The following is a 13,313-nucleotide window of genomic DNA, read 5'->3' on the forward strand; positions in this document are numbered from 1 at the left end:
CACTGACTTTCAATCTGTTACTTTCCTGTATCACTATCGTCCATTAAGATTTCCTACCCAAAATGTTATATTCATTTTTTAATTCACACGATAAAGTTATATATATCTACAAGCTCTACCTAAAATGGACGGATATCAGGAAATCAACAAAGTGTAAAGCTTTGCTTGCATACTGTATTAAAAAAATTCGGAGGCCAAAAATATAGGCAGAATGGGGGAATTTCGTGAAGGCTACATTTCGCATTAACAGGTGTGCATTGACGCAAAAACTAATTTGTAAGCTCTTGCCTAACCTGAACAACCTACCACCTTTTTTATGCTCTAATGGACTTTTTCAAACGAACTTCAGTTTCAGGAAATTAGGTAAAATCTTCTTCCCTCACCTTCCATGACCAATTTGGGACGAACTTGCCAGACTAGTGTTTGTCTGTAAGATAATTTTTTTTATATTTTAAAAAACATTTTTGTATTTTTAGTATTCCTATTTTTATTTTAAATATACGCATAATACTAAACAGTCGCTTTTCAGACATAAACATAGTTTTTAGGGATTTATAGGAGTTTGTGATTAATTTAGGCATTTTAGGTTAGATATAATTTTAACAGGGGGATACTGTATACATGAAACACAGAAATAACTGAATAACATACATCTAGGACGTAGCAAACAAAATAGGTACAGAACTAGAAATCCGTTCCTTAATCATGATTGATGTCTTATTTTATTAGTATCACGAAGTTCGAACCTGTCTTCGGACAGTTGACTACACAACAAATAGTAAATAAATATTTAAATTTATATATATATATATATATACACACACACACACACACACACACACACACACACACACACATACTATATTAGTAATAATGAACAATTTTATAGTTTTTCTTTGTATTGCTGTATGTCAGTTATAATTCCGGCACGCTGACCATGACTGATCTCAGATCATGGTGTTAAACTTCGCAGGTAAAATATTCATGCCAAAATAAATTTATTAATTACGGTACATAAACAAAACAAACATACATGTATTTTGCACTCCACTGATTTCAACAACTCAGATTATCATCCGTGTCATCAGAGGAATCATATACGATTGGAGCATTCTCTGTTCTAGCCATCCTTCATCATAATATGATAAAGCAGAATTCCTGCACGGAAATATCATATGTACTTCGGTACATCATAATCAGTGGCGTAGCATGAAATTTTGAGCAGTGGAAGCTAACTCAAGTTGTCTTTCATACAATATGAGAAAACGTATTACAAAGATACAGTCTTAAAATAAATAGTAGTCAGTGTCAAGTCAGCAGTCGAAGATTGGTTGGAACCTCGTAAGCAACACCAATAAGGCATGACCTCAAATGATACGTAGTAAAATATGATTTCACGGTTTACACATATCTCTAACAAATAAACATGTATACGTATAACATTAGCTCACTCCCTGTCATACTTAGAGACATCACAGTATTAGTATCATTACGTAAGTATGCGTGTTTCTTTTGGTTGTGTCCTTCAGTGACAGCAAGGGAGTCGGTCATTTGTTTTTTAAATCACACTTTTGTTCGTAAGTCAGTCTTGATAATACAATTGTCCAAAAAAAATTCAAGTAAATTAGTGTCAGGAACTGTTATTTCACTCATTATTTATTATATCAGCCACAATGCACACTAACACTTCAACTGAACACAACTGACGAAAAGGGATAACTCGGAAATTACTTATTTTAAATGTTAAAGCTAGCGTCTTGCGAGCTTTGAGACTAGGGTAGTTTAGTTAGAAAGGGATGGAAAATGTGCGGGGTGGATTACACAGAAGAAACCAGTCTGCTTGGAAGCTGGTGTGTGCAGGCTTCTTGTTTACTGCTGCATCACAAATCATCCTGAGCTGCCGCATCACAATATTTAACGCGTAAATATGAATTCTATTAAAATTAATAATTAATTTTCTCCACAAACTGCAGGTTTATTATGAAATTATTATTAACTGGGGAAGCTAAGCTTTTTAGCTTACATTGACGCTACGCCACTGATCATAATACTGTAAAATGATATGCGTAAGTAATCACTTAGTGATTCAAGACGGCGCTCATCCCATCCGATTCCGGCCACTTAGTCACTCGTAATGAGTGCACCTCTGTACATAGTGCTTTGGACATTGTGCCACTGTCACATATTCTGTGACTCAGTACATGAGGGTAGGCCACCAAAGAGAAAACTGAGAGGTTTTGATTCGGCATCGGAACTGGAATCCGGTGTGGCTTAGCGAATAAAGCGTCAGCACGTAGAGCTCTGGTGTTGGAAGGAATTTTTCCCTGTTCCATCCATCCTTCATCAAAGTTAATAAAGTTCCGTGTAATCTATTGTAGATGCCTCAGAAATAAGTTTTCTGCAGCCGTGGTGGATACTGCATGTGGGGTAGACAGAACACAATTTGTCCCTCCCATCTGCTTTAGTCTCTCGTAGTTGCATCAGAGTACCCGCTATGGCAGTAAGTCAAAATGTGCTCTGAAGAACCCGCACAATATTTCCTTAAGAGCGATGATTGTACATACATTGAACGAACTAAATGTAATTATTATGAAAGTCGCCATATTTTCTTCCTAGAATTACGATCCAGTTTCACTACATGGCTACTGACACAAATAGCAGGGCCGGCAATAGATGCAAAGTGACAGTTTAGGTTAGATTAGATTAGGTGTGTATTACGTAACAGGTTAGGTTAGGCTTGATTAGGTGTGTAGTATTATGAGAGGTGTTAGGTTAGGTTTGATTAGGTATGTAGTATTAATACTATGTTGGCGACACTGAAACCCACTGTTACATTAAAGAAATATGGCCATATTCTTCATTCATTCATAAGATTTTCGTATATAAGTAAGGTACGTATTTGGGACGTTTGGGTGGGCTTACAGCTCTCCCAGTGTTCACATCAGTTTATACTAATCAGTACTATAAATCCAAGGCATTTTCAAGATATTTTATCAAGTTCCTATGGTGACTGGGACATAAGTAACATTAACCTTCTTTTTTTATCTGCTTAATCTCTCCTTTTGTCCGACTTAACAGCACTGGTGGTTGGGGAGGGAAATTCATTTGATCGGATCGTACACTAGACATTTCACAAATGCGGGCCACTCTGGTCATAGGATCGACATAATGCAGGGCCACCGTAGAGATATCATAGGAAAACTAACACCGGACTAATTTTCACATAAATCACAGCGATGCAGTAGGCCCTCAAGAACCGAGATGAAAGGAAGGAAAGCAGAAGCACATAGAAAAATCAATAGTAAATTTGGCAGCAAAGGAAGGTTATTATGGAAACGCAAACAAATGCATGAGTGGAAGCTGGTTACTTCAACCAGCGTACGTTTTACAATATTGTATTCGACAAACGTCGGATATCAAATCTCTCTGACCCCACAGATAGTCGAATCTCCTATCCAAAAGTTTACAAGGTGAAGGTCACTATACTGCTTTGACGCTTTCGCCTCGGTACTGCACAAGTCAACAAAGATCGGACTAAATTTATGATGGCCGTGGTTTAAAATTGTTAACTCGATTAATCATAACAGTGTTATATTTTTATTGCGATCTCGCATCTGCGATGGTGTCAGTGTATGATTTCAATCAACTATTCAGTTATTGTTTAAATAATTTACGTCAATTTGATTCGAATCTGAATCTTATCTGACGATGTATGTCATATCCAGACTTTGTATACCGGTACTGGTTTCTGACAATTAAATATTTTATTATTATTATTATTATTATTATTATTATTATTATTATCATAATCATCATCATTATATTTAAATACCCCTTAATATTTCATCATGTTATTTGTACGAAAAAATGCATTAAGTGATTAAAATAATCTTAATGAAAACAGGATGTTCATTTTATTACCTACCGGTAACAGTTTTTGGTATCTAGTACATTTCACCTTCATAAATTCAATGAATTTAATGAGAGTGAACCCCAGTAAGAAAACAATGTCATAATAAGTTGAAGGTGTTGATTGGGGTAAAGTGTATCGATAAAATAATATAATATAAACATGGACATTACGACAAAGTGAAGAGAAGCGAATAGAAGCATTTGAAATGTGGATATGGAGAAGAATGGCTCGTGTGAAATGGACAGACAGAATAAGAAATAAAGCTGTGTTGGAAAGAGTGGGTGAAGAAAAGATGATGCTGAAATTGATCAGGAAGAGAAAAGGGAATTGGTTGGGTCACTGAGAAAAAAGTGCATACTGAAAGATGCACTGGAAGAAATGGGGCAGAAGAAGATATCAGATGATAGATGACATTAAGATATATGGATCATATGCCGAGACAAAGAGGAAGGCAGGAAATAGGAAAGATTGTAGAATGCTGGATTTGCAGTGAAAGGCCTGCCTTTGGGCATGATTAAGTACAAAAATTTGATCAAAACCCCTTTCTCCCAGGAAAAATCCTGCATACGCCACTGGTATTTAGTATTGAGAAACGCTCTGCAAAACGTATAGTACATAAGTTACGTATCGATAAGCTTATAATTCCTTGAGATCGTCTATTCGTATCGGTATTTTAATAATGCTATTTTTTTTATAAGGAACTTATTTTTATGAGAATATGATGTCGGTTTAAACAGCATGGTTACACGAACAACAGAACACGTATTCGATTCAATATATACTTAAAATAATTCCTCAACCTCTATATTTCACCTCCTTCATTCATTTCATCTGTTCAATTTAATTAATTATTAATAAGGAGATTTGCAAGGCAATTTACATTGTTGCGTTATAATTGCAAGTTACTTAACCGGTACTTGTGAAGGAGAAATGAGGCTGTGTTGGAAAGAGTGGGTGAAGAAAGAATGATGCTGAAACTGATGAGGAAGAGGAAAAGGAATTGTTGGGTCAATAGCTGAGAAGAAACTGCCTACTGAATAATACATCCAGTGGTGAACGGGAGAAGAGTTCGCGGCAGAAGATATCAGATGATAGACGACATTAAGGTATACGCACAGTCTAGTATATTATACAGTCACGAAGCTCAATACGTAGTAAATATGCATCCATAGGTAGTTGCTAACCACTAGGATCGCAAATATCGCCTCATTACAGACCATGCGAAATATTACCGGCACAGTCTATTGTTCCTAGCACCCTCACAACTCAAGCTTCGTGACTGTGGTATACGGATCAAATGCGGAGACAAAGAGGAAGGCTAAAAATAGGAAAGATTGTAGAAAGCTGGGTTTGCAGTGAAAGACCTGCCCTTGGGCAGAACAATATGAATGAATGAATTAAATATATTAAAGTATACTTTATAATTGTCCATTTTAAATCGTTCTTGCAGGTAATGTGAACATGAACATAATGCCCATTGTTGAACACGTGATTACACTTGACAGTTGATCCAGTTGTGTAATGGTTAAAGGAAAAAGTTCCTTACAAAAATTATATAGGATTTTATTCATATCTACATTTGAGACATTCCACAGAGTTAAAATTACTTTTTGATTTTCAAAACCGCGATGTATATAGCTAACTGCCAACAAGAAATTTTTATTGCTAACAGAGTGTCACTAAAAACCTGATTTAGCTGACTTGGCAACATTGGAGAAGAGAGAAGCGCCTATAGAACAAAAATTCAGCTGTAATAAGCTGATTGGAAGCCATTGGAATGCGATACAATACTGCAGTAGTGCATTGCTATCATTTGCAATACGCCAGTCTGTTTTGTGTATGATTGTGAGATATGTCAGTAAAATCACGTTTTGATACTTAAATTAACATTAAAAATAAATTCTACATACTTTTAGATTAAGAGAAGTTTCATGATATTTTATCATGTGGTTTAATAAAATGTTCCGAAGGTTATGAGAAAGGAAGGAAGTTGGTATGCATGTACCATGAGGTTGATAATGTCGTCAGCTGTAGAGAGTTCTACCATATCGTTAATTGAGTAACGACCGTTTGAGGTTATTAATATAATTATGTTCATATAGGTAAAATAGACTTTACCGCAAAGAAATATGAATGGTTTGATCGTAATATTTGTGCACGGAAACCTGTTTATTACCTTTGTTTTAGTTCCAAAGATAGTACGGAAGAGTTCATGGACCTTGACAACGTTTTGTTGCTTTCTTTATTCTAGCCTGTGTGTAATGTAACACTTCTCTAAATAGCCTGAAAACGTGGACACCTATTTATAGTATCCCACACATGGTGATCGGTATTTATATGAATTTAGACTATAATCTAAGTAGAACAAATTTCTGTTTTTCGTTCAAAATATTTTGTTGGAAATGAATTATAAGATGCATATTGTAAGTAGAATTGCTGTACTTCGTAGAATTTGGATAATTTTATTGGAACACGTTTGGTATACCCACGTTTCATAACTGTGAGAGAATACAAATACTTTGTAAACATGTAACAAGTGATTTTGCCTTTATTACATTACGTATAATATCTTACAGGTACCTACGGTATAAGCTGTCTGCATTTGCCATGCTTTTCTCTTTTCAAGGGCTTCATGGTTTATTGGTAGAAATCTGTGGTTTGAATAGTAATCAGTATGGTAAAGAAGAAGAAGAATCGTCATCAGCAAGAACCAGCGACTCAGAATGGAGGCGATTCTACTGAGAGTTGTGATGAAAATCAGTCAAATAACTCAGGTGAGTTAGCTTAAGATTAGACTGTGATGTTACTTGTGTTGTAAAAGAGACACTTCAACAGAACTTGGCCATGTTATGACTAAGAATGTGATGTCGCGCCATAGCCTGTCTTGGCTTCCTGTCATAGATATTGAGTTCTCTGAACCTTTTTAGTGCCCTTTGCACACTTGAATGAGATGTTTCCAGCACAACTTCTACATAATGTAAGATTGACCATCTTCCACTGAGTCATCATCCCTTGCAGCATCTGAAACATTATTATTATTATTATTATTATTATTATTATTATTATTATTATTATTATTATTGTGAATACTCAGAAAGATTGGAGAAAAAAGTTCTCACTTCTGATACATTAGCCATATCAGATGGAGACAAGTGCACTCATTTTGAGGAATTCTTCTTTGATTACTATGGATAGAAGGAGGATGAATCCAGGATACTTGATTAAATTTAATTCTTAGGGATGTGTCATCATACACACTGATTATGGCTCATATCAGGAGGTTACACCATAATGATGGTGTTGAGTGTTTCGGAGTGTGCAGATATTGTAGAATAATGGCAGGGAAAATGGAAATACCTTGCAAAAGTCTGCCTTTAACACCGACTTTATCCGCTTAAAATGTGGCCTAATTTGAATCCATCAAGATACAGAAAATTGATTGTAATGTGACATCTTTATTAAACATCTTCGAAGTTATAGAAAACCATTGTGATCCAATGGATCCCAGCCCGTTGTGACGTCACTAGAAATGAAATAACAAACTTAATAAGAAAGACACTTGTGAAAGCAAAAAAGAGGTCCCATTTAAATTGCCAGATGTATTGTAGACTATTACTATGGTCTGAACAATATAAACTCTTTCTTGGAATATATATATCAGGTAAACCTTAAGAATATTTTCTCAGTGATTGATTGGTTATCACAGGAGGATATTAAAAATCTTCTGTGACAAAATTCGTATTCAGCACTCAGGCAAATATATAAAACATACTTGCTTACGGCTTTTAAGGAACCGGAAGTTCATTGCCGCCCTCAGATAAGCCCCCATTGGTCTCTGTCCAGTGCAAGATTAATCCAGTCTCTATCATCATATCTCACCTCCCTCAAATCCATTTTAATGTTATCTTCCCATCTAGGTCTCAGTCTCCCCAAAAGTCCTTTTCCCTCCGGCCTTCTAACTAACACACACTATGCATTTCTGGATTTGCCCAAACATGCCACATGCCCTCCCCATCTCAAACGTCTGGATTTAATGTTCCTAATTATGTCAGGTGAAGAATACAAAGAATATAATATAAACCATACCAAGCAGATTAATTCAATTTGCAAGCATAAACAATAAAATTATTCATCAGTTAAATGGAAGGTACAAGTGTGGAGAAATTTTTTTAAATCTTTTCTAAACTTTTTCTGTTGGCTTTTCGAAGCTTGAAGATAATTTAGGCAGTGTATTGAAGATTGTAATACACAGATATGGAGATCTGATTTATTTATTATTTATTTATTTAATCTGACAGGATTAAGGCCATAAGGCCTTCTCTTCCATCTTACCAGATAGCACATATAAATAAAAAAAAGAAATACAAACACTGATGAAAATAACACAAATAAAGAGTCAACAAGGTCAAAAGAACACTATAGAGCTCTCATCGAGCTAATACAAAAGAAAAAAGAAAGAAAAACAGCGATAACAATGATGATAGTGATAACTGATGATGATAATAATAATAATAATAGTAATAATAATAATAATAATAATAATAATAATAAATACATTACATATGAAGTGTCAATTTCACAACAGCATAGTTACAATGTCATGGGTTAAGCCGAATTTGTGCAACCTGACAGGTGTTCAACAAGCAATTCCATGAACTAGAATGTGATTTTTTAATTAAAATTTATGTCTTGTATTAAAATTATAAATGTTCTGATTACTTCAGCGCTACTGGGTTACAAGCTGGCATTTGTCTTATGTGTACTAAATTTGGTTGTACTGATTTTATAAATATTAAGTGCTAGTTTATTTGCACTAAACCAAATCATTCATTGGCTTCAACACTGTATTAGAAGTGTTTATAAAGTAATTATATTGTTTACTTGGGATAATCACACTTCTATCATCTGAAAATAAAATTATCTGGGATAAACGGATGAACTATTTATGGTTGGTGCTAAATCATTAACATAAACTAGAAACAGTAATGTAACTAAATCGATCCCTGGGGAACTCCATGTTTAATAATACGGTACCTAAATTCTGAGCAATACTTCTCCTTTTGTTGTTACTACTGCTAGTAGCTACATGCTTATTTTTGTTTGCACATTTGCGTTTGTGATAAGTTTTTCAGTAAGGAATGACATTTCTTTGAAGCATGTTTAATTAATAATAATCATCGTCATCAATTTCTTCATTGATTAGACTGTTTGCATGTTCAATCTTCGGGAATTTGAAGCATAGGTTGTCCAGCGAATAGGGATTATAAAGAATGGACACTTCGCATCGGTACCTTTGATGTAGCCGGACTGATCTCAATGACCTTCAAGCAAGCTAAAGCGTGAGATTCTGCTTTCTCCTAGAGTTGGCGCTGACATCACACCAGCTAGCAGTCGACACAGACTCAAATAAAATAAATTGGATCCATAAAATAATAAATCCGTCATTAACTGTAATGTCTAGACTCTAGAGTCCCATTATAATAAGAGTTGAGACGTTGACCCCAACAACAATTAAAATGTGTAATGATTTGATAGCGCTGAAAATTGAAAAACAAAACTTTTACGAGAAGTAAAACCATATACCTTTTCGTGGAAGTTTTGTTCTTGTGAACTTTCTACCCTTGCTTAAGCAGGTACGCTACACATTAAATGAGAAAGATCTCTTCTAACGAAATAGAGTTGGGAAATGATCCCAGGATGGAGGCAGCATTCCCTCGCTGAACCGCTATTCCAATGCGTTGACGAAGGAAATTGATACATCTAGGATCGCCGGTACGGGACAGTAGCGTATACCAATTTGGGTGAGTAGATCTTTAGCGTCTCTACACCACGGACCAAAGGTCTCAACTGCAAAAGCGACGAAGATGTAATTTGATGTTAAATGTTCATATTTGCGTCGTTTAGCATGATAAGCGGATTCAGCAGCAGATCCGGCACAATTGACAGAAGATTTTAAATGGGAAAGGGCTAATGTATCTACACATGTAAAATCCCAGATGAGTGATTTACCTTTGGACCAAGGAATTAATGTCAAGCCATCAGGTCGTTTACCATCCGACCGGCTAATACCAGATGGTTCAAGAAGAGTTGGAATGTCACAGGAGGTTAAAGATCTACTAATGATGTTATTAATAGCAGAATGCCTAGGAATGCGACCTTTACTTCGGGCACAGCTTAAGGCATGATGTCCAAAGGAATCCACAGTCTCTCCGCATATACATTGGTGTACATGGCAAATTTTGCAGCCCAGACGCAATGCAGTAGCGATTTGGAAAGATTTACCGTCCATCAAGGTACCAACATAGGAGGAAGGCAGAGCATGGAGCCAAGATATTATATTATATTATATATAAATATTAGACGAATTCGATACTTAATATTATAATGTATTATATTATTTTATAATATAATTTATGATATCTGAAATATAAAATATTATTATTACAACTAGTTTGTCACTGAGAAATAAGGAAAAGCTGTTAACTTGAATTTATTTGAAGCAAAGCGTTACTGGATTATGCAATAAGGTAGGCGATGTTTGGATCCTGTGTCTCAACTCTATTCTCAGTTATTATCTTAGCGTATGCTCGATTACACTAACCTCTAGCGCTTGAAAGTGGAACTATATGCTGGCGCACAGAGAAACAAAAAACAGGAAAATTCGCTCAGTGTCCATTCTTTATAATCCCTATTCACTGGGTTGTCCTTCCATTGTATTCTCTGGATTGTTTGCCTGTTAGCTTGCAATTAAGTATTTTGTTCGGAACCTGTGTGGGTATATTAATAATAATAGTAATAATAATAATATTATTATTATTATTATTATTATTATTATTATTATTATTATTATTATTATTAAAATGGATTTGAGGGAGGTGGGGTATGATGATAGAGACTGGATTAATCTTGCACAGGATAGGGACCGCTGGTGGGCTTATGTGAGGGCGCTACTACTACTACTACTATTATTATTATTATTATTATTATTATTATTATTATTATTATTATTCTCGAGCCCACAACCAGGGACGTGAGTTTAGATGAAGAAGAAGAGAAAGAGATTAAGAATTACTCAGGAATAATCGCCATCATAAAGTGAGAAGCTCCATTGCAACCACTCTTTGAAAGAGAAATGGGAGGTTTACGAAGAAATGCACTGCTTGGCTGAGGATGGGTCAACTAGAAGATCAGATATAGCCATTGATTGCTGGAATCAAAGAAACTTAATTCTTGTCCCCACTGTCCAGTTTGAGAAGGATAATCAACAAGCCAGTAATGTTAACGACAAAAGTCTATTTATAGTCTATGTATTCCTCACTTTAGTGAGAGATACGAAATGAATTTCAATACATGGGAAGCGAAAGAACTTCTTTTTGGTGTAATGAAACTTCATTTAAGTTTTACTAAAACCATTCTCCTTTCTCTTAAATTTTAAATTTTCTACTGGGGACATTAACAAGATTTGTCTAATGGTACTCAGCAGAGTGCTGCATTGGAGTTAAATTGCTCGCTTGAACTCGGTCGAGTGTCGCACCCTCGAGTGAGATACGATCGGTTGTGACATGCTCGTAATAAATAGAAGCACAATGCAAGGACATCTCACTGACATGTCTTGTCTTGTATGAAAAGTGACAGACAAGATACACACATGTTTGCTCACAGAAATATAATAAAACGAATAATCATGCTGCACAACTGTTACAGATGCAAAGATTGATACACTAATTTATTAGAGATTATTATTATTATTATTATTATTATTATTATTATTATTATTATTATTATTATTACTAGAAAACTTGATACGGTTCTTGCATTATCGTGATTGTGTTCTCCGTTTATAATAATTACATTTACATCCAATAACATCCATCAGATATGGCAAAAACAAAATCACTCCTATGTGGGGGGAAAAAAAAAAAAAAACATTTACCTACAACATTTATATTACATTTTAAAGCAAGTTTTGTAGTTGTCCTATGGAGAGGTTAATTAAACACTGCCAAGTTTTGAAATGATAAACATCTATGATGTTACAGCACAGTTCGTCACTGTAACAAGAACGAATGTCTAACGCTCACGCTCGGCTTATACCGTTCGAGGATTTATCGTTCGCAATAATGTTACCCATCATGCATGTGCGGTACCTATCGGATTGTGCTATGAACTACTTGGCGCTCGAGCGAAAACGTCCGATGCAGATCTCCGGTACTCAGAGATTCATTATCCATTTTATACCACACTTATATAATACTACATAATAATAATAATAATAATAATATTATTATTATTATTATTATTATTATTATTATTATTATTATTATTTCCTTTCAATTACTTTTCATTTTACTTCTGTCTCATGTTTCTCAACAAATCAAATTGTACTTTCCTTTTACCTTTGTTTTGTATTCTGGATATTAGTGGTTAGCTGTAAATGTTGGCCAGATGGCCCATAATAATAATAGTTTTTGTTGTTGTTATGAATCTTAGCATCATCTGCCTTTCGTTACAGGTGGCAGGTGTTGCCAACATGTTAACAAATCAGTGGACTTAACAAGGGTGAAGAAGGCCCTGCGCAGTGGGGGAATTGCCACAGAGTGTGCAGAATGTGCCAAGTCACCAGCTACCAGCAATGGGGTCGCTGTGGCAGAAGAGGATGTGGGTCTGTGGCTTTGTCTGAAGTGTGGGCACCAAGCATGCGGTCGCTCACGGAGGCAACATGCTCTCAAGCATCAACAGACCCCACGTTCAGAACCTCACAGTCTGGCTGTCAACACAGAGCTTTGGAACATCTGGTGCTATATATGTGGAAGTGAGGTCTCAGCACAATGTCGCAAGAAACTTCATGAGTGTGTCGAGTTCATCAAGCGGCAAGAAGAAGCTCCTGCAGTTCCCAAGAACAGTGAGTATTACCTGCAATAATTATAGGTTGGTTTTCAAGGTGTTTTCTTGTACATTATAATATACAGTGAAACCTGTTCAAATCGGAACCTGAATAATCCGGAATCCTGTCTATTTCGGAACAATTTATTGGTCCTGGCGAAATTCGTATGTATTATGTGTAATTTTTTCTGAATAAAACGGAAACTGTCCAACGCGGAAACGGAAATTGTCAGCTTCTGTTCAAAACGGAAATAATATTTTCGACACACTACTGTAATGTAAACTATATTTTGAAACAATTTGTGCTTTCAAGGAATGTACGAAATACGTAGGTCACTAAGATAAAAACAAGTTTTCTTCGCAAAATTTTTGAGGGTGCGAGGGTGTGTTGGCCTGGTGGTCATAAATTTTATTACCCTATTGACTAGGTAGACGAGTCCCTTCAAAGAAATTCAATGCTTCACCCCTGTATACTGTCGTAGCTGGGTAGAACGCAAGTCTATTAGTGATTTCGTAA

General features: G+C 35.5%; 1 protein-coding gene across 6 annotated transcripts in view; it reads left to right on the forward strand.

Annotated features, from left to right (window-relative positions):
* Positions 1-5,617: 5,617 nt before the first annotated feature.
* The window catches only part of Usp16-45 (ubiquitin specific protease 16/45), a 33,790-nt gene continuing 26,094 nt past the window's right edge, over positions 5,618-13,313 (forward strand). The window contains exons 1-3 of one of the 6 annotated variants that reach the window (XM_069843909.1): positions 5,618-5,767; positions 6,540-6,687; positions 12,426-12,815. In XM_069843909.1, coding sequence (XP_069700010.1) covers positions 6,588-6,687; positions 12,426-12,815 — 490 coding nt within the window. In that variant the 5' untranslated portion in view covers positions 5,618-5,767; positions 6,540-6,587. The other 5 variants (XM_069843907.1, XM_069843911.1, XM_069843912.1 and 2 more) reach the window with 5 other exon arrangements.

This window comes from Periplaneta americana, chromosome 13, assembly GCF_040183065.1.
Source record: "Periplaneta americana isolate PAMFEO1 chromosome 13, P.americana_PAMFEO1_priV1, whole genome shotgun sequence".
NCBI classification, from domain to species: domain Eukaryota; kingdom Metazoa; phylum Arthropoda; class Insecta; order Blattodea; family Blattidae; genus Periplaneta; species Periplaneta americana.